The following is an 18,651-nucleotide window of genomic DNA, read 5'->3' as shown; positions in this document are numbered from 1 at the left end:
GAAGGGGAGCCTGTGGCCCAGTGACATGGTTTTTCTTGCAGGGAGAGCCCACGGTTGGACCCCTGTGGCACATCTGGAGTCCCAGAGCAGCAAAGTCACAGCAGCAGTTCAGGTAGGAAGGGGCTTTTGTGTGTTTAATGTGATTTCACAGGACCAGAGCCAGGAGCTGCAGTCCCTCTCCTCCTTGCCTTTTGCCAGATACACACTTCTCCTCCTCATCCACCATGTGGAAAGTATTAAAGACAGGGGGTCTGCAAACTCATTGCTGGCAGAGCAGTGAAAAGGAGCCAGAGGTGGCTGTGGCTCCGTTTTTCCATCACTCAAAGCAATGATCTTCTCTGTTGTTGTGCACCTGGAGTAGGGAAATTTTGTTGTTCTTGTTAAAATTCCATGCAAGCACTCTGCTTTGCTTATAAACTGAAATACAGGTTGGGATCCACCTGCTTCATATAATTCAGTGCTTGCAGTTTAGTGTGATTATAGCTGATTTGTCTGATCTAGTGTATGAAAACTGTTTGTCATCTGCTATTTTACCCAGTGTGGAAGGTTTGGGGACAATAGAGCAATATAGATCTCTGTGTTGTATTAGCTCATAACACACTGATAATCACGTGCTCTATTTTATTTCCTTTCTACAAAGCCTGCTTCACTTCCCCAGCGGTCTCCCTGCACCAGGAAAAATACAGAAAAAATGTAGTTTTCATCAAAACCTCTGATGTTTCTAAAACAATGTTATCCCATGACTTCTTCTCGCCAGGCAGGCAATAAGAACTATGTTGAACCATCTTGCAGCTAAAATCGGTGAGGCTGGGGCAAAGGAATCCTGACATCTTCAAGAGCTGTCTTGTGGGGGTTCCTCCATTTGGTGCTATTAGGGGGGCTCAGGAAAAGAAAGCACGTGGCCTCCAGACTCACTGCCCAGCTCTCTGCCTGCACGTCTAGGTCCCCTTCTCTCCAGTGGAAACCAGTGAGTCACGAAGCAGTGACCAGCACATGCGTGAGTGCTGTCCCTGGGGAGATGTGCACACCGTGCCAGGAGCTGAAGAGCTTTCCTAGGTGCCACGCTTTAGTGCTACCCAAAAATAAAGCAGGTTTTCCCCACAGAGGATACAGCTGAGTGGTTTGAGCACTCTCACGTGCAATTCACTTTGCCAGTAGGTCTTTTTCCCCTAAAAACTCCATTTGATAGCTGAGAAGTGTTTTCAGTGAAACTTGTCCAATGGTGTCCATCACTGACATCTTGGCTGAGACCACTACCAGCTCCCAGGAGCACATCTCCCCTCATCCTCACTGGGCTTTGAGGGAAGCACGTGAGTTCCTGATGGCAAAACTCCCATCAGCTTCAACAGGACAGTAATCAGGCCTTTTGCATCTTCTGCTGCGGTGGTTTTCAGCCAGCACCATGAGGCTGCAGTGATTAGCCCGTTCCTAAAACCGGTGAAGAGAAACCATGTGCGGCTGCCGACAACACTGCAGCCTCTTCATCTCACCTAGTTGGATGGGGTGGGGGGAAAAGAGGGAAAGGTTGTGCAAGTCGGAATTTGGCCACCGATCTCCTCAGACACAACATCTGCTTCTGTGCAAGCAAGAAGAAAATGGGTGACTAACACACAGCTCTGCTGTTCAGCAGCTGGCCCCCGGATCCTCCTCCGTGGCGCTAAATGTGTCCCTGGCAAACAGAAGGTTGAGATTTTAAATGAGGAATTAATGAAAATGAGCTCTTTTCCAGCTTGTTGTCCCTTTAAATTCAGTTTCCATGGAAACGGGTCTGGAGAGGCTGCCTGGAGGGAGCCAGGAGAGATCTCTGCCTGGCCGCCTTCCCCTCCTGGTTGCCAGCTGAGCCACCCCAATTGCCAGGCTTTTACAGAGGTTTTTGCTATTGTCATTTACACCTGGAATAGGAGCGATGGCTCCTCGTGGGTTCCTTCTCTCAGGTGTCCCAAGGTGTCACCTGCAGCTGGGCTGCTTGCAAGTAGAGCTCCTCTCCTTCCATCGCCTGTCCGGTAGAGTGCCGGCTCCTCCAAACCCGCCGCGATGCTGCCTCCCTGAAAACGTCACTCCTGTTAGAAACATCCATTCCACCGCTTTTTCCTTTTTTAAAAGTTGTGGCAGGTGTGATCTGAGCATGCAGACTGAGCTGGGGGTGGTGGCAGAGGGACAACTTTGTCATTAATTCAATGATTATCCCAGGGGAAAATTTGAGATCCCACCTGGAGTACTGTGTCCAGCTCTGGGGTCCTCAGCACGGGACAGACATGGACCTGTTGGAGCGGGCCCAGAGGAGGGACATGAAAATGGTCAGACGGCTGGAGCACCTCTGCAATGGAGAAAGGCTGAGACAGTTGGGGTTGTTCAGCCTGGAGAAGAGAAGGCTCCAGGGAGACCTTATAGCAGCCCTCCAGTACCTAAAGGGGGACTACAAGATAGCTGGAGAGTGACTTTTTACAAGGGCATGTAGTGATAGGACAAGGGGCAATGGTTTTAAACTGAAAGAGGGCAGGTTTAGATTGGACATAAGGAAGAATTTCTTCTCTGTGAGGGTGATGAGGCACTGGCACAGGTTGCCCAGAGAGGTTGTGGCTGCCCCATCCCTGGCAGTGTTCAAGGCCAGGTTGGATGGGGCTTGGAGCAACCTGGTCTGGTGGAAGGTGTCCCTGCCCATGGCAGGGGGGTTGGAACTGGATGATCTTTAAGGGCCCTTCCAACCCAAACCATTCTGTGACCCTGTGATTCTAGGAAGATCATATCACTGAGCCCCTCATTTCTGCCAGACCCATCACCAAGTTGTTTTATAGCAGGGTGAGGAACAGCACGTATCCTGAAAAATTGGCTGCGTTTGAGGGGGCATTGATTCTTGGAGTTATGCTGGAGGACCATGCTGGGTAGAGAGAGGGAAGTGGGATATGGCTGCATCCGTACCTTCTTGGATATCCAGCCGTGCCTCTGGGTTTTACTTAGAGGGAATTCACTGGCTTGTTCTCAGAGGGACCCCAGGAACAAACTCTCCTATGTACAGCACAGAGAATCAGTGGAGTAGGACCCAAAAGCAAACTAAAGAAATGGTGTTTGTCTGTGTAGATCCACTCTTTTTACAGGTGAACAAAACCTAAGGGTCTTAGACCTATAATATTTGGGGGTAGCACAGTCCCAGGAATGGTGGCTGGTTTTACCGCTGTTGAGATGCATCTGCTTCCATTTTTGTTAACATTTGAGGAGATGCCTCCACTGTGTCTGTGAAAGGTTGTCTCAATGAAATCTGAATTTTTAGTGGAAGCTGATTAACAGTGTAAGCTTCACCCACCCTCCCAGCTGAGTTCTGCAGGCAAGTACGACTCCAATGTAAAAACAGAAGTAATTTTTAAATGTAATTAATCCTAATCAGAATAGTTCAGTGTTAGCTGTTGTTGCTTCAGATATGCATAAAAGCATTGCCCTCCTTGGTTACCTAGATGCTTGCCTATAATTAGAACGACAGGCTATCATATCTGAGATGTAATACTGAGATCATTTTCTGCAAACCAGATAAGCAATGTCTTGCATGTTGTACCAGAAATATTCTCTGCTTGCTGCTGGTGCAGTCTCAGAAGGAGTATGACCTTCACTGCTGTGCAGCCAGACTTCAAGGAGGATGTAAACCTGTACTGGGGAGAATTCAGAGAGCAACGGAGGTCTAGAAAATACGACCTCTGAGACAGATTCGAATAAACTGAGGTTGTTTAGTGTAAGTGGAGACAAACCACAGGGATACACCTCAGTGAAGGGATAAAGTAAAACTGCAGAAAAGGCAGTAATAAGATGCTTTCCGTGTTCACAATGGACAGAAGAGAAATAATGAGCTTAAACTGCAAGAAGGGAAACAGACTAGATGTTAGGAAAACTTCCCTAGCGATAAGGACAGAGGCATAAAACAGGGACTTGGAGAGGTTATCTAAGCCCAATACCCCGTCTCAAAGCAGAGCTGGCAGACGCTTGCTCTCTCCTGACTTAAGACATTTTCGGCACCTGAGACGCCATCCCATCGTCGGACAGCTTGTTCCAACGCTTCACCGTGAGGTCACTTTGCGGAAAGCTAAGCCTAATTCTTCACTTTTTATCACGGTCAGCGATTCACCTGCTCTTTTTCCCCTCACTTTTTGTGACGTTTGGGCGCACCGTGATGCTTTCACCCTTTTCCCTGGAGCTGCTCCCCAGACGCCATTTCCCGCCCACACCAATGAGCACTGTCATGGCGGCGCCTCCTCTCCCCAGGCGGCTCCTCCAGGTTCTCTAGATCATTTTGCCCGCTGCTGCCGTCCTCCGGCACGCCGGCCCAACCCTTCCCCTACAGGGAGAGAATAACTTTTTTGTGTCCGCCATGTCGAGGCTCTCCCCTGCCCGCTGCCGCGCCGGGGCGGGGACTCGAACCCGCGTCCTCCCCGCAGCGCCGGCCCGCCATCCGGCCGCTCTCCGCAACGGAGGAGGTTTGTCCACCGCGGGCCACCGTCTCCCGGCGGCGCGGTGCGCTGCCGTACGGGTCCGGGCGGGTACAGCGGCCGGGGGAGCAGGAAGAGCGGCCCGGTGTGCCCCAACCCGCTCGGCCCGTCCTCCGCCTCGGCCCCGCCATGAGCGAGAAGGGCGAGCTGGACCTCACCGGGGCCAAACAGAACACGGGCATGTGGCTGGTGAAGGTGAGAAAGCCGCCGGTGCTGGTCCCCGGGACCGGCCTGTGGCGGCCGGGCCTTCCCTGCCGTCCCCGCTCCGCCGTGCCCGGGGTGGCGGTGGCGGGTCCCGGGGTAGAGGCCGGGCGGTAGCGCGGAGCGGGGCCGTGTCTGAGGGCGCTGGGGAAGGGGAGCAGGCCCGCGGCGGGGCTTGGCCGGTGCCCCCGGGCAGCCGGTGCCCCCGTTTCCCTTCTCGTGGGCGCGGGGTGGGTGGGCGAGCAACGACGTGTGGCGTTTGCCCGGCTAGCTGCTGGGGTAAATGATACACGGGAGGGAAAATTGGGCTACCTGGGAGCTGCCCTCGGCTTGTGCTCTGTTAGGGGTGACGAGCGCGGTAGCGTGGCTTTTATTTTCCGTAAACTCTGAGAGTCGGAGAAAGTTTGAGTGCTCCCAAATTCACGTCCTGGTTAAAACAAACAAACAAACCCCCCCCCCCCAAAAACCCCAAACAAAACCAAGGAAAATAAACGCCCATCTCTTGTCACAACAGCTCAGCTTGGTGCTAGAGAAGTACAGCTGTGGTGAAGGTGCTATGAAAAGATGTAAAGATCGTCAAGTCAAACCCAGGCACCTGCCTGGTGCAGGGCCACGCTCACGTCTGCTGCTGCGAACTCAGTTGCCGCTGCCTGCATCTCAAATCTGTTCTGTGGAGGGTCTTTTATCAAGATAGCTTGGCCGCTTCTGCTGGCAATGGCAAGCATGGGCTCAGGAAAGAGGAGACTCACAGCCAGTGGGGGAATATGTGACCTGCCCCCCTTCTAGTCCCCTGTGGATGTGTCCCTGTTTTTCTAGACCTGTATTTGTTCTGTCTGGGGAGAAACAGCAGCCTCCTCCTCTTCCTCCTTTGGGGACAGAGGGAACAGGCTCAGAACATGAACTTGAAGGAACCTGTGGGGATGGGCTAGTACCCAAATACTGGTTCTGGGTGGTAAGGGGATGTGATACCATCATACTTCAACTAGCAAAACATCTTATTGTGGCCCCTGTGATCTTACTGTGGCCCTTGAAAATGGTGGGGAATTTCAGACTTGCTTTGCTGCGCAGAATTTCTGGTGGCGGGTAGGTCACTGCATCTGGCTTCCTCTTTCGTACTGACACCCAAATGTCTGGTTTCATGAAACCGTAACGAATGCTGCGTAGTGCTCTAATTGTAATAGCTTATCCAGGACAGTAAAAGCGAAAGCTGACAACAGAAAGCTGCAGGAGTATATCATGATATGCTGAGTGACAGGGTGATAAAGTGGCAGATGAAATTCAGCGTTGAAAAATCTAATCTAACATGCATAGAGAAAAACTATCCTAATTACACAGTGATTGGGTCTTTGCTGGTTGTCGTCATTCAGGAGGAGGTTCAGGTTTTCAGTAGATGTAGATAACTCTATAAGAATGTCATGTCAAATGAGCAGATTCAACATTGGGCATAATTACGAAAGATACAGAGAACAAAAGAGAAAATATTGTTGTGCCATCATATTGCCTGTATCCTGAATACTGTGTGTAGTTCTGGTCTCATCCTCCCTATTGTGGCAGGTATACAGTGGACCCAGAAACAGGACAGAGGAGAGCACCAGGGATGATCTGGGGAACAAGGAATGGTGGCTGTGGAGGGAACTCCTAAATACGTTGTTACCTTTCAGGCTGGCAAGATGTTTGATTAGGAAATCATCTAGAGGTCTGAAGTAATGAGTAATGTCACAGGTGGATAAGGAAGAAGTGAATAGGCAAAGGTGAATAGGGAAGAGCCAGTTTGACACAAGAATTAAGGGTGTGTCATATTAATGCATCTGATGGGGCTCAGAGCAAACAAAGCAGGTACTGTTTTGCACAGTACGTAGTTAAATTTTGGAACTTGTCAATGTCAAAACTTTGCAGAAGCTCAAAAAGCCATTAGACAAATTCAAGCAAGAAAATTGGATTGAGAGATTAAAAATTAACGTGCTTCCATACCCCAAGACTGCTGACCAAAAGATCCTAGAAATTAGAAGAGCATGCTGAGGAAATACCTTTTCTTCTTATGTTCTCCTGTTCTTTCTGAAGTATCCGCTGTTGGCTGCATTTGGAGATAGGACACTGAACTTGCTCTGATACAATTTGATGTTTCTTGAAGCAAGTCAGGAATTTTCAGGCACATCTATGCTTACAGTTGATGCCACTCTGTGAGCACAGAGTGCTGCCTGGTTTAATGAGAAAATCGGACTAAAAGGAATGCTTAAATATTAATCTTCCAACTAAATGTTAATGTAATCCTTCATGCATGTGGTCTGAACTTATAATTTGTCTGTCTTCTTGTATAATGATAATTAAAATAAATAGTACAAAGTTGCTAACATTGATAGACCATAGCGAGGGATGTGCAGAATTTTATCCTTTGAATTCCTTTGGACTTGAACTTGGAAACAACTGTCCTTGTTACTGAGACCTTCAACACGCTCAGAGGCATGACAGTGTGTAGCACCTTTACTTTTTATCTTCACTAGCTAGGATAACGAGGCTGAATTTATCCTTCCTTTGAGGGAGAGAGCCATCAGTTCTGCTGGAATAAAAAACCTGTCTTATTTAATTTCCCTTTAGCATGTATTATGCTAGCACAGGAAGTATTCTAGAGAGACTACTTAACAGGCAATAAAAAAGGTAGTGATGAGTATTTTAGGAGCATGAGCAGTAAGAGGAGGTACCAGAGATCGAGTGAGTCGCTTTAGTACAAACCCAACCCAGAAAGCAACTGGAATAATTTTTCCTGTGTTTTCAGTGAAAGCTAAGATAGGGAAATATTATAAGAAGTATTTGTTATGTACTTGTGGTAAAGTGAAGCCCATTTAGTGTTAGCAGTTATATTTGTGAATTTCTTGTTCCCTGGGTGGTTGTTTGGTTTTATTTAATCTGCTGCGTTGATCTATATTTAGAAAGAGGATATCTTTATATAATGTCTTTTTTGTATGTTCAAAGGAAAACGAAAACATAGAACCTGACATCAGCCTTATTCAGTTTCTGATGTATGTACTGCATATGGATTGCTATATAGAGAAAGAGCTAATTTAATTTCATACAGAAAATTGGAAGTAGTTTATTGCAGATAGGGGCTGCTTGTGTGTTTTGTTCTAAAGGCAGATAGGAAGCTGTGAATAAGCTGAAAGATGCGTGGAGCAGGGGCCCTCGTGTCGTACGCTACCTGCAGGTTCCTCGTGTACTGGAGCCCGGGTGTTTGTGTGATGTGAGTAGCAGGAAGAAAACAGCAGTGTGAAGAGGTCTTGAAGTGATGCTACTTAGTGTGTCAGATTTCTTCTCATGATTAAATTGTATGGGTTTTTGGAGTGAAGAGTGTTCTTACCTACAAATCCCAGAATAAAGGCCACTTGTCTTAAAAATGTTCAGTAACCTTTCGGTATGGCAGGTACTCTGTCCACAAGTTAGTCTTTCTGTGGGTATGTATTTTTCAAAATCCTGCTTGTGGGATCTTTGAAAATTCTTTCTGCTCTGTAAAAGTAGGTTGCTTTCGTTTTCTGTATGTTCTTTCAAGGAGTATAAGAGTTTGAAAACTGACTGTTCTCCGTAAGTTAAACTTTTATTATGCTCAAGTTAAAGGAAGTGGCAAATTAAGATGTCTACAGTGTGTAAGACTTTATTTAATCTTTCCTGTGATTGTTTACGCCATTAGCATGGAGCTACAGAGTTTAGCACGTGGTTTTGAGAGTACCATCTGGTTTTAACTGAAGTATCTGTGTATAGCTAGAAGTAATCCTTTGATCACAGTCCTTCATAACCCTTTTTTTTTTTCCTCTGCATAGCCCTTGACTGTGGATAGGCCAACAGAAAGATGATTAATTGCACTCTGAGACTGTTTCCCATGCAGCTGAAAGAAGTATGATTGATCTGCAACCTCTTAATCTGAATAAATTCCCCGTCTGATGATATTATACAGCAAGTCAGTGATTTTAACAGCATGAGAGTCCTTCACTCCTTGTCCACTCATACTGAATGTATGTCTACCTTATTACCTGGCAATGTAAATTAGATACAGATTAGGTGCGAGCACATAATAATACTTCTGTTGAGTCAGCTGGGGCATGTGATAGCATTTATCTTGGCTTTAGAAAGAAAATGATATCTGATCTGGCATGAAATCCTCTGTAGAAAATTACCACATTGAAGACTGTGGAAAAAATATATATCAATAGATTGTGCCAATTCATGGCTTTCTGTTGTGCATTTGTGGCATTTTTGACCCCATGTTAGGACTTCATGAAAACCTGGACTGACGTTTAGTTTGGCTGAGCAGTTGGAGGACATCTGGTTTTCTAGCTATTCCACAGTACTTCATGGGGTGCTGTGAGACTAAAGGAAAGTGCTAAGCACCAGTACCAAGAGGTTTGCGGGTTTTTTGTAAGAAAAGGTAAATGCAAGGTTAGTGTTAAATTCATTTAAGCTTTAGGAAGTTAACAGGTTGCTGTTTGTCAGCAAGTTCCTGGAACAGGCTCTTCACCTCCTCAGCTGTGCAGTGAAACTTGGCTTAGTTTTATTCTATGCAAGACAAAATCAGACTACAAAGTGCCTCTTTGCTGCTTGAAACAGAAAATGCCACATGCATAACTTAGTACGTTTCTCTTTCTCACTGGCTGTGTCTCACACCATTTTACTATGTGGGCACAGATGTTTTCAGTAGCTGTGGACTGTGTGAGCCAGAATAAACTTTGCTGTACCAGTAAAGAACATTGCTGCAAAATTAAAGAATGTAGAATTGTCCTGATATGTCATGAGCACATGAAGAAAAAAGATATAAAATTCCTATATCAGAATACTTTTTTAGTACATGGTGTTGGAAAAGTAAATGATTTTTCCTTTAACAAGTCACTGTTTTGCTAGACACTGAGACTACTGTAGGTCTTTAAGATTATGTTCTCCCAGTGACTGCTACATCCTTATTAGAAAGAAAGGGGTTTCTAGAAAGTAGTAGCTTCTATTAGACTGGTTTCAGCTCTTTGCTTTTGAAAAAAATCTGTAATTTCCATATTACTTGAACATCTTACAGTTAGTTTTAAATAGTCAAATGTGAGATTGTCCTTATTGCCTCACCTCTGTATTCCACCTCTTGATGTGCCACAGTACTTCTACATCTAATAGCTTGTGTGTAGGGGGCCAAGTGCTCCAATCTCACGTTTGTTGTACTAATGTGTCATGTTCAGTCTTTATAAAAAGCCATCATAGAAAAGACAGTTGTAATTCCTGAATGGTGGGGAAGAAAGCTGCAAATCCATGTGATCTGCAAAACATTGCACTCTGCGCTTGTAACTGATTGAGTTGGCTTCTTGCAAGGAAAGGTCGACCTGACTAGAACTGATGCCATGCGGTGGAGCAGGGAAGGTAGAGAAGTTCCTCGTTGCCCTGGGGATAAACTGAGCAGCTTGAAGTGCCTCACCAAGGCTGGGTACGTGGACATACCGGCTGAGCTGGGAGCTCATCTCTGGGGCAGGGCAGTGGCAGCCACCAGCGCAGGCCACCTTTTGAAGTCCTGAGGAACTGTGCACTCAGACAACTGTTCAGATTTATAGGTGTTCATCAGCGATAGCACCATATATCAAAAGAAACACTTAACCTTTTGATTTCACAGAATAGATGTTTGTCATCTTTAAGCTTGCCTGGCCTTTAAGGAGAACCAGAGTAACTCTGCTGAGCACTGAACACATTCTCCTGGCATTACTATCTCCAGAAAAAGGAAGTGCTGTTGCTGCTGCGTACAGGCGTGCGTGCATCGTCACATCTGGGACATATCTGGGACTCTGAGGAGCCTGGCCCTGCGGCAGCAGCAAGGTGTTGAGGCTGGCTGTGGAAGTGCCAGCTATTGGGGTCGTTTACCTGGCAGTAGTTAGCTGGTACTTTTTTTGGCCAGAGAGTGGAGAGGCAGGCTGTGATTTCAGCTTATACTACATTGATGGGAAAAGAGGAAAAAGAGGTCCACTTGGAAAGGCAGCTTCCAGCTTGTTGGTTGGTTACGTAGGCGCCTTTACTGTCCATCATGAGCGCAGGTCACCCAATGCTGCAGATACCAAACCCTTTGAAAATGAAGGAATTTTTGTGTAGGTGAGCATCACTGGAGCAGCTTTTATTCCTTGGATGTATCTGGTTAAGCAGGGCTGCTTGCTCCTGTCCCTGCACTGACCTCTGCTTTGTGCAGCCGTTTGGGGAAATGGGTTGGGGAGCTGGTTTGGTTCTTCCACCCGCTAAATACAAAATCAGCACAGCTAAAATGTAGAATTCCCCCACACCTCCCAGCCAGATCAGTCTGCTCTTTCTATATACTGACCAGCTGCACAAAGACTTTCTGCAATACAGTGGAGGGGTGGGAATGAGTGATGGGAGGCAGATCTGCCTAGGGTAGTTCTGCTGTTGGACATCTGGTGGGAGTAGGGCTGCGGTTTGCTGCCTAATGTGTCTGAGGTTCCCAAACTCTAAGCCTTCCCTTCACAGCACTTGTTTGGTCTCTGAGTTGTAATTGCCTAACTTCTCATCATTGTGGTCGTTTGGTTGTTTTGTGGTTCTTTTTCCCAGAGAGTTGATAATTTCAAATAAATATTTTAAAATATAGTTTTACCTGATAAAATTGCTGGGACTCGTTAGCTTAAGAATATGATGCTGATACTTTTTTTGCTTTTCATGATTGCATAATAGTATTTGAGATTCAAGGTATTATTGCTAAATTATTCTCTTTGCTCCCCCTAACAGAATATATATATATAACAACTTGAGAAGTGGGCCCATGTGAACCTCATGAGGTTCAACAGGGCCACGTACAGGGTCCTGCCCCTGGGTCAGGGCAAACCCCAGTATCAACACAGGCTGGGGGATGAAGGGATGGAGAGCAGCCCTGCTGAGAAGGACTTGGGGGTACCGGGGGATGAAAAGCCGGGCATGAGCCGACCGTGTCCTGGGCTGCATCCCAAGCAGCGTGGGCAGCAGGTCGAGGGAGGGGATTCTGCCCCTCTGCTCCCATCGGGTGAGAGCCCACCTATGGTCCTGCGTCCAGCTCTGGGGTCCTCAGCACGGGACAGACGTGGACCTGTTGGAGCGGATCCGGAGGGGGGACACGAAAACCATCAGAGGGATGGAACACGTCAGCTACGAAGACAGGCTGAGAGAGTTGGGGTTGTTCAGCCTGGAGAAGAGAAGGCTCCGGGGAGACCTTACAGCAGCCCCCCAGTACCTAAAGGAGGCTTATAGAAAAGAAGGGAACAGGCTTTTTAGTAGTACGATGAGGCTGCTGAGTCACTGGCACAGGTTGCCCAGAGAAGCAGATGCCCCATCCCTGGAAACATTCAAGGTTGGACGGGGCTCTGAGCAACCTGATCGAGTTGAAGATATCCCTGTTCACTGCAGGGGGGTTGCACTAGATGACCTTTAAAGGTCCATTCCAACCCAACCCATTCTATGATTCTATATTGTCTACTATATTTAGCTCATACTGTATTCTGAACTGGTCAGGGTAAAGCATTTAAATTATATACACATACACAATTTATATAGAATTTTAAAATCTGCTTTTCTTGAAATCTGTCTTCTTTTCTTAGGTCCCCAAATACTTGTCACAACAGTGGAGTAAAGCTTCAGGAAGAGGTGAAGTGGGAAAACTACGGATTGCCAAGTAAGCCTTTACTGTACCTTTATTGGTTGCAGTTCTTAGAAGTTATCTGTAGTGAAATAGATTATGTTGCACCTCTTATAATACATAATCCTGTTTCTTGCAAACACTGTGCATATTTCTCCAATACCTGAATGGTACTTGCTTGTATAGTGATATGAATATAAATTATACAGAATTATACTGGGGAGTGGCTGTATCCCTTTACATGATGTTTGATTTCTTAAACTCAAGAAATATGCACATCTAACTGGAGAATGTTCTTTAACCTATATGTGCTATTTTGCTGCTTCTGTTCTCACCTGGTGGCTTTTCCCATTTATTCTTGGGCATCAGCGTAACAAAAAAATTTGAGCAGCTCAGGAGTGAAGATGAGTAACAAAACTAGAATTTGAATTTGCTTTTTTATGAGGAAAACTAAACTTGTGGAATTAGATTATGGAAACTAAAACATTATAAATATTTTCTTTTGCAGAAATCAAGGAAGAACAGAAGTAAGTAATTACTAAATACAAAGGCTGTGAATGTGTTATGTTTTGAATTCTAAAAATTATTTAGAACATGCTGGTTTCTAATGTCACATATTTTTTGTTACACTTGTAATGAAGCATTGTACCACAGAATCAGGAGGAGAGAATTCTGTTCGTAGCTCTGCCCATAGATTTACTGTGGGACTTCCATCAGGTCTCTTTGTTCCCTGAGTTTGTTTACCCATCTGTAAGCAGCAATCGTAGTAGCGATCTTCTCTCCAAACATTTTGAGATGTGTTAGCGCAAAAGGCTGTCTGAGAACTAAGGAAGGTGATGATAAAGCAAAAGAAGGTGGAGATGGAGGGTTGCAACTTCAGAATGTATTCTGTCTTATATTTGGAATTTGGTCCTACTAAATATAAAGCAACTTGAAGGTTTTTCTGCATGCAAAGGTAACTGCTTTTATTAGCAGCCTTAGTGAATGATAGTAACTTCCTATATCTTTTACAGGAGGTAAGGGAAGTTGTGTTAGTTAGAATTACTTCAACTACCACGTAGGTCTGTCACTGAATTGGAAGAAACTGTGGACAAAAAGATGGCAGGGAAGCAAGCTGCATTTGACATTTGATCACCTGGCCAAACTCCTTTTAGAATAAGTAAAGAGAGTTCTACTGGAGGTTTGGATGTTTGATTGGACTCTTCTAGGCTGGAATACGAGCCAACATTCCTAATTTTGTGAGCCCCACACCAAAATCTTGATATTGTTGAGAGCCACAAAGCTCATTTTGCAGTCCATGAGAACGGGTGGCTTCCCGGGGCCCCTGTTGCTGCATGGCAGAATGAGGCCAAGCAGGACCTACGGGAAAAGCATGCAGTGCCAGTCTTAAATATCCCTCTTCAGGTTTCTTGCTGTGTCCTGTGGCTAGGGATTTTGGTTACCCAGTCCGTCCAGTACCTCCTCAGCTCCTGTATTGGGCATGCAATGTAAACATAGCAAAGGAGCCATATTTGAACCTCTCCTGGGCTGCATGCAATTCAGGAGTCTCCGGACTAATAAACTTGTTGTAGTACATTAGCACTTTTTCCGGAACTCAGCTGGCTGTGTGAAACGTTTTAAAGCACTCATACAGAACAATGTCTGAAAACCTATTATGCCTTATGTTTTAATAAGTAAAATCAAATTGTTCTCTGACTTAGGGGGAAGTAATTTACAATTTTTTAAAAGATGAGTAGATTTTATTAAGTACATGAAAGCTTTGAATGCTGTATTTCAACAAGAGATCAATATAGTAAGACTCTTAGCCCACTCTTTATGTTTTGAAATGGAAATGTGCTATACTACTTGTGTTTTCTCTCTTTTTGTTTCCCCATAACTCATAAAGCTGTGTAATTGAGTCTGTTTAGTAACACTGTGGTAATTGTGACTGTTAGGTGTCATTTACTTTGAATGAAGAGCTTGCAAGCATCAATGATATTGGAGGAAAACCTGCTTCAGTCAGTGCACCAAGGGAACATCCATTTCTTTTGCAAAGTGTGGGAGGACAGACCTTAACAGTGTTCACAGAAAGTTCAGTAGGTAAGTTAGAATTAAAGTTATCTCTTACTATTCCAGTATACGTGATTTCAATAAACTGAATGCTGTAAAGACCAGAAGACTCAGAAGTCAGATTTTGGCGCTGTTTTGTTGTTATCTGCATACATAACGCCGTTGTACTTTTTCTGTGTCTGTCTCTTTCCTTCATACGATTGAGCAACTAATTTAAGTTCTCCTTATAGGGTTATCATGTACAATCCAGCTGTGGGTCTGCTGAAGAGAACAGAGAGAGCGTGGAGTGCAGTACATTGTGTATTCCCCTTTAGGGTTTTCACTGGAAAAAATGGTTTTTTGTGTTCCCATGTACTTTTGGGATCGACTAATATTATTTTTTTCTCCTTGAATAGGTCTCTGCTGTGAATATAGTTTTATAAGAATGCTGATTGTTCCTCTGTCCAGTTGAACAGATCTATTTTAGCAATAAATACTTCTGTTCCCTACATTTTCTTGAAGTATATATATGGTTTCATAGTGCATTAAAGCTTAATAAGGTCATAATACCAAACAGTGCAGTAGTAAGGTTATAATTTTTCTCACTGCATTTCAGCTGTTTGGCCTGCCTTAAGTTCAGCTCAGTAGCTGTATAAGCGATTAGGATATTCAAGATCATATGTCCTAAATTGCATGTTAGACTTAAGGGACATGGTAGTGTTACACTGTACAATAAATTCAGCAGACTGCCTTGCATGTAACTCCCATGTGCTGTAAGGTTTTCTACTGAAATTACATGGTCATGTTTTGGATATTAGAAAGAGAAGGAAGGTGTCTGCAGAGCATACTTCATTGTCTGCAGAAGGTATCTTAGTTTCAGGCACTTAGGTTTTGGTGTCCCCAGAAGACAAATAATAGTAATATTTTTTGATACCTCTGCCGCCTTTGGGGCAGAAAACTACAGTGGTCACACCAGCTTCTGATTTTTTGATGCTCGTTGGCGAGTAATTGCTGTGATGGCAGTGTGATGCTTTATCAAATAAATGAGGGAGGGAGAATCGTAACTCACGGGACAGAGTTAGAATACTTAGTAAGTTTGAGCACCTCCTTTTTAAAATCTATTTCAAAGATTTAATGGCTGAGCATTGAGATACTAAGGTACAAGTAGCTTGGCTGTCTCAGTTATGTTTAGAAATACAAGCTCTTATGCTACAACTCAGGCACTTTTCATTTGTTATCCCGTTCCCTGAGACTAATGTAATTGTGTTATTGGTTTTTCACTTAAAAAAAATAAATCTGTATTTTCATGTGTGTGACTTGCAACACTTTAAAAATACTGGGGTTTATAATTCATAGATTACAAATGTGGAAAGAGATAGGGAGCAAGTTTTCAAGAGCATTGCAAGCATTGTAGTAGTACCTCATCCTTTTTTGTATCTCTGTGCCCCAACCTCAGAATGCTTGATAAAAGAGAGACATTTCGGGTGTGAAGATGTGTTTAGAGTACACGTTCAGTGACTTTTGCATGTTTGCTGCAAATTCCATGGGATTTTGCTTCCCAAGACAAAATTTGATACGAAATATTGCTTCAGAAATCTCTAACAGTAACTTAAGCTGCAGTGAGTGCAGATGCTTAACTTGAATGTGGAGTACTTGTCATCAGTTAGAATGAAAGTCATTAGAATGTGGTAGCTAGAAGATGCCCATTTATTTCTGTTTTACCATCTGTAATACCAGTGTCTTGAAACCTTTAGGTACTTAGAACCTGTCCAATTTTTATTGAATAGATTAAAAATTTTGCATTTCTCAGCAACTAGAAAATGTTATTCAAAGACCATGGATCTATTGAGTAGAAATTATTATACTAATTAGGAGTAAAGGGTAGTTAGTGAAATGAGAAATGTTTGGACTGAAGCACTGAATAAGCATAGACCCTGTCAAAATTGTTTTTGCTTGAGATTAGCAAGCATAACATGCAGTCGGTGAGTTTTCATGAAACTCGCTTAAATGCAAAATGGCTAAAATGTGTTGCTGTTGTGTTAAAGCTGGCGTTGGCAGTACAATCAAAAATAAACTTTCATGTGCTTTTCTTGCATGACTTTTTTCAGTTGTAAAGACGAATGTGACACAAATATTCCAAATTCCAGTCAACATTTCTTACAGACACCATGTTCCTGCAGCCACACTCTTGTGTTTAAATGTGTATTGCCAATATGTTTTGAGCTCCACGGCCAATTTCAACAAATTTCCTAGTGAATTATGGCTAGTGTAAAAACAGGTGTCTGAAGAGTGGAATGAAACTATGGATATCCCAACTGAAAGAAAGGCTGCTACTCTATTTGATGCCAGAAAGTCCACATGGAAAAAACCACTGTAATTATATCATCCATGGAAAAAGACTCAATAAAAACTTACACATCTTTGCAGATCAGTCAATCCGCAGTAAGAGACAGTCATAGGAAATCGAAATTCATTCATTCATATGTTCACAGACCAGTATTTGTCTTCAAATTATAATTAGAATATTTTTGTGAAAAGCATTGGTGATGTTCCTTTCTCTTTTGCGAAGTGCACCATGTAACAGAAGCAGTATGCCAATTGGAACCGTAGGCCACTGGTATGGAACTGCAGATGGCATTGCTAGTGTTGCATCTGGAAGGATGCGTTTGAGGAATTATGCAAATGAAATATGGATAAAAAACGTGCTTCATGCACTATTGCTCTCAGTCAATACCCTTCTTGAGGACTGAACTTAACTAAATTGGATCAAATGGCATAAACCAGTTGGATATTTTTTGTAAAGGGTGGGGTTTTTTTGGTTCTGGGTTGGGTTTTTTTTTTCCCCCCCTTATTTTCCATTAAAAGCCCCAAGATCTATTTTGTGTGCTGCCTTCTAATACTGGGATCCTTATGTTGTAGTGACCATCTTTTTGATGGTCTTTCAGAAGATGAATGAGGGATGACAAAGCTGCCTCTGAAATATTTTGTAATCTTGGAAGATGCTGCAGGGAGTTTACATATTCTGGATAATTCAGCACTTCACATTGACTTGTCAGGTCACTTAGAGCAAGCAAAAGAGATCAAATTTGACAAGTAATTTAATATTTTGTGGATGATGTAATTTCTAGATTTCTGGATGTTTTTTCTGTGGGTTTTGTTTTGTTTTGTCTTAACTGAACTTGCTTCTAATACCTGTTGTAGTTGGAAGAAATCCTTTAGTTCTTGCATTGTAAACCTCCGCATCTCTGGTGGTCCTGTATTAGTTTAATGGACAGCAGTAGGCTTTTCTGAGGTGCCATTTGTTATGGCCAAAGTCTAACGAATTGCAGTTTCTTGGTCTTCTGCAGTGTGTGCACTAGATCTGAGCTAATATAAAGCTGGATAAAGTGGCTCCCATCCCAGATACTGTTAAAAAATCTGTTCTATGCTGGTTTTCACACAGGGTGCACTTTCTGTTAAGACTAACTCTGGGGTTTCTCCTGTTCCTTTTCTTTTCCGATTTCTGTATTTTGAAATAGCTGCAATGAATAATAGAGAGTAGTGCAATGCACTCCGAAAGTAGTAGCTGCAAAATATCTCCCTGCTTCCTTTGCAAGGCTGTTTGCACATGTGAGACGTGGTGTTGTCTTCATTGCTGGGCAAATCACTAAGACCTGCGGTGGTGTTCCTGAACATCAGTTTAGCAAAGCTGGCGGGAAGTGTGGCTTCTGTGATGACTGCAGAGGCATCCAAAGCACAGTTGTCTCTTGCTGTCTAGGTCTTGCTGTCTAGGCTGGTTTCAGTATTATTTCTGCATTAAATATGAACTACATTCTGTTCCATAAAGATCACCATATGTACATCAACAGTTGCTATGCAACAATGCTATTTGTGCTTCCAGTCATTTTATCTTGTCTTTGTCATCAGCTATCATAGCTGTAATTTTTTGGGCGGGAGGAAAGGAGAGCATTTTGCATATATTTCAATGTGTTGTATTGAACAAAATGAATTTTTCTTATCCGTGTATAGCTGAGAACTATCTAGGGGCAAGTCATGGGTTTGATATAGGGTGTGTTTGGTTAAAATTGTTTTTTTCTGAGCTTCCTACTGGCAGACACCCTGGCATAAGGAAATGATATAATTTGACGGTTTCTTTCTTGGTTGAAGGAATGGGAACATGCTTTTGTTAAACATTTAACAGCAAACTCTTCTGATTGTGATTATAAATTAATTTCCTTACTGCTTTAATTGCCTGTTGCTTCATTCTTCTGCCAGCAGGTAGTTTAGGATTGCTGGCTCTAAATAAAAAATGCAGCTATGTTATAGATAATGGTAAAAGTTTCTTACTCA

At 43.8% G+C, this 18,651-nt stretch overlaps 1 protein-coding gene across 3 annotated transcripts in view; it reads left to right on the top strand.

Moving 5' to 3' along the window:
- Window positions 1-4,485: 4,485 nt before the first annotated feature.
- The window catches only part of GTF2F2 (general transcription factor IIF, polypeptide 2, 30kDa), a 90,421-nt gene continuing 76,255 nt past the window's right edge, over window positions 4,486-18,651 (top strand). For all 3 annotated transcript variants that reach the window (XR_775383.1, XM_010583412.1, XM_010583411.1), the window contains exons 1-4: window positions 4,486-4,667; window positions 12,257-12,330; window positions 12,803-12,821; window positions 14,229-14,373. Coding sequence is in view for 2 of the 3 variants with exons in the window: in XM_010583412.1 (XP_010581714.1) it covers window positions 4,602-4,667; window positions 12,257-12,330; window positions 12,803-12,821; window positions 14,229-14,373 (304 nt within the window). In the remaining variant the exon portion in view is untranslated. The remainder of the gene's footprint in view (window positions 4,668-12,256; window positions 12,331-12,802; window positions 12,822-14,228; window positions 14,374-18,651) is intronic.

Source organism: Haliaeetus leucocephalus, unplaced genomic scaffold, assembly GCF_000737465.1.
Source record: "Haliaeetus leucocephalus isolate CR32 unplaced genomic scaffold, Haliaeetus_leucocephalus-4.0 Scaffold897, whole genome shotgun sequence".
Taxonomy (NCBI): Eukaryota; Metazoa; Chordata; class Aves; order Accipitriformes; family Accipitridae; genus Haliaeetus; species Haliaeetus leucocephalus.
This window is presented reverse-complemented; position numbering and strand designations above follow the sequence as displayed.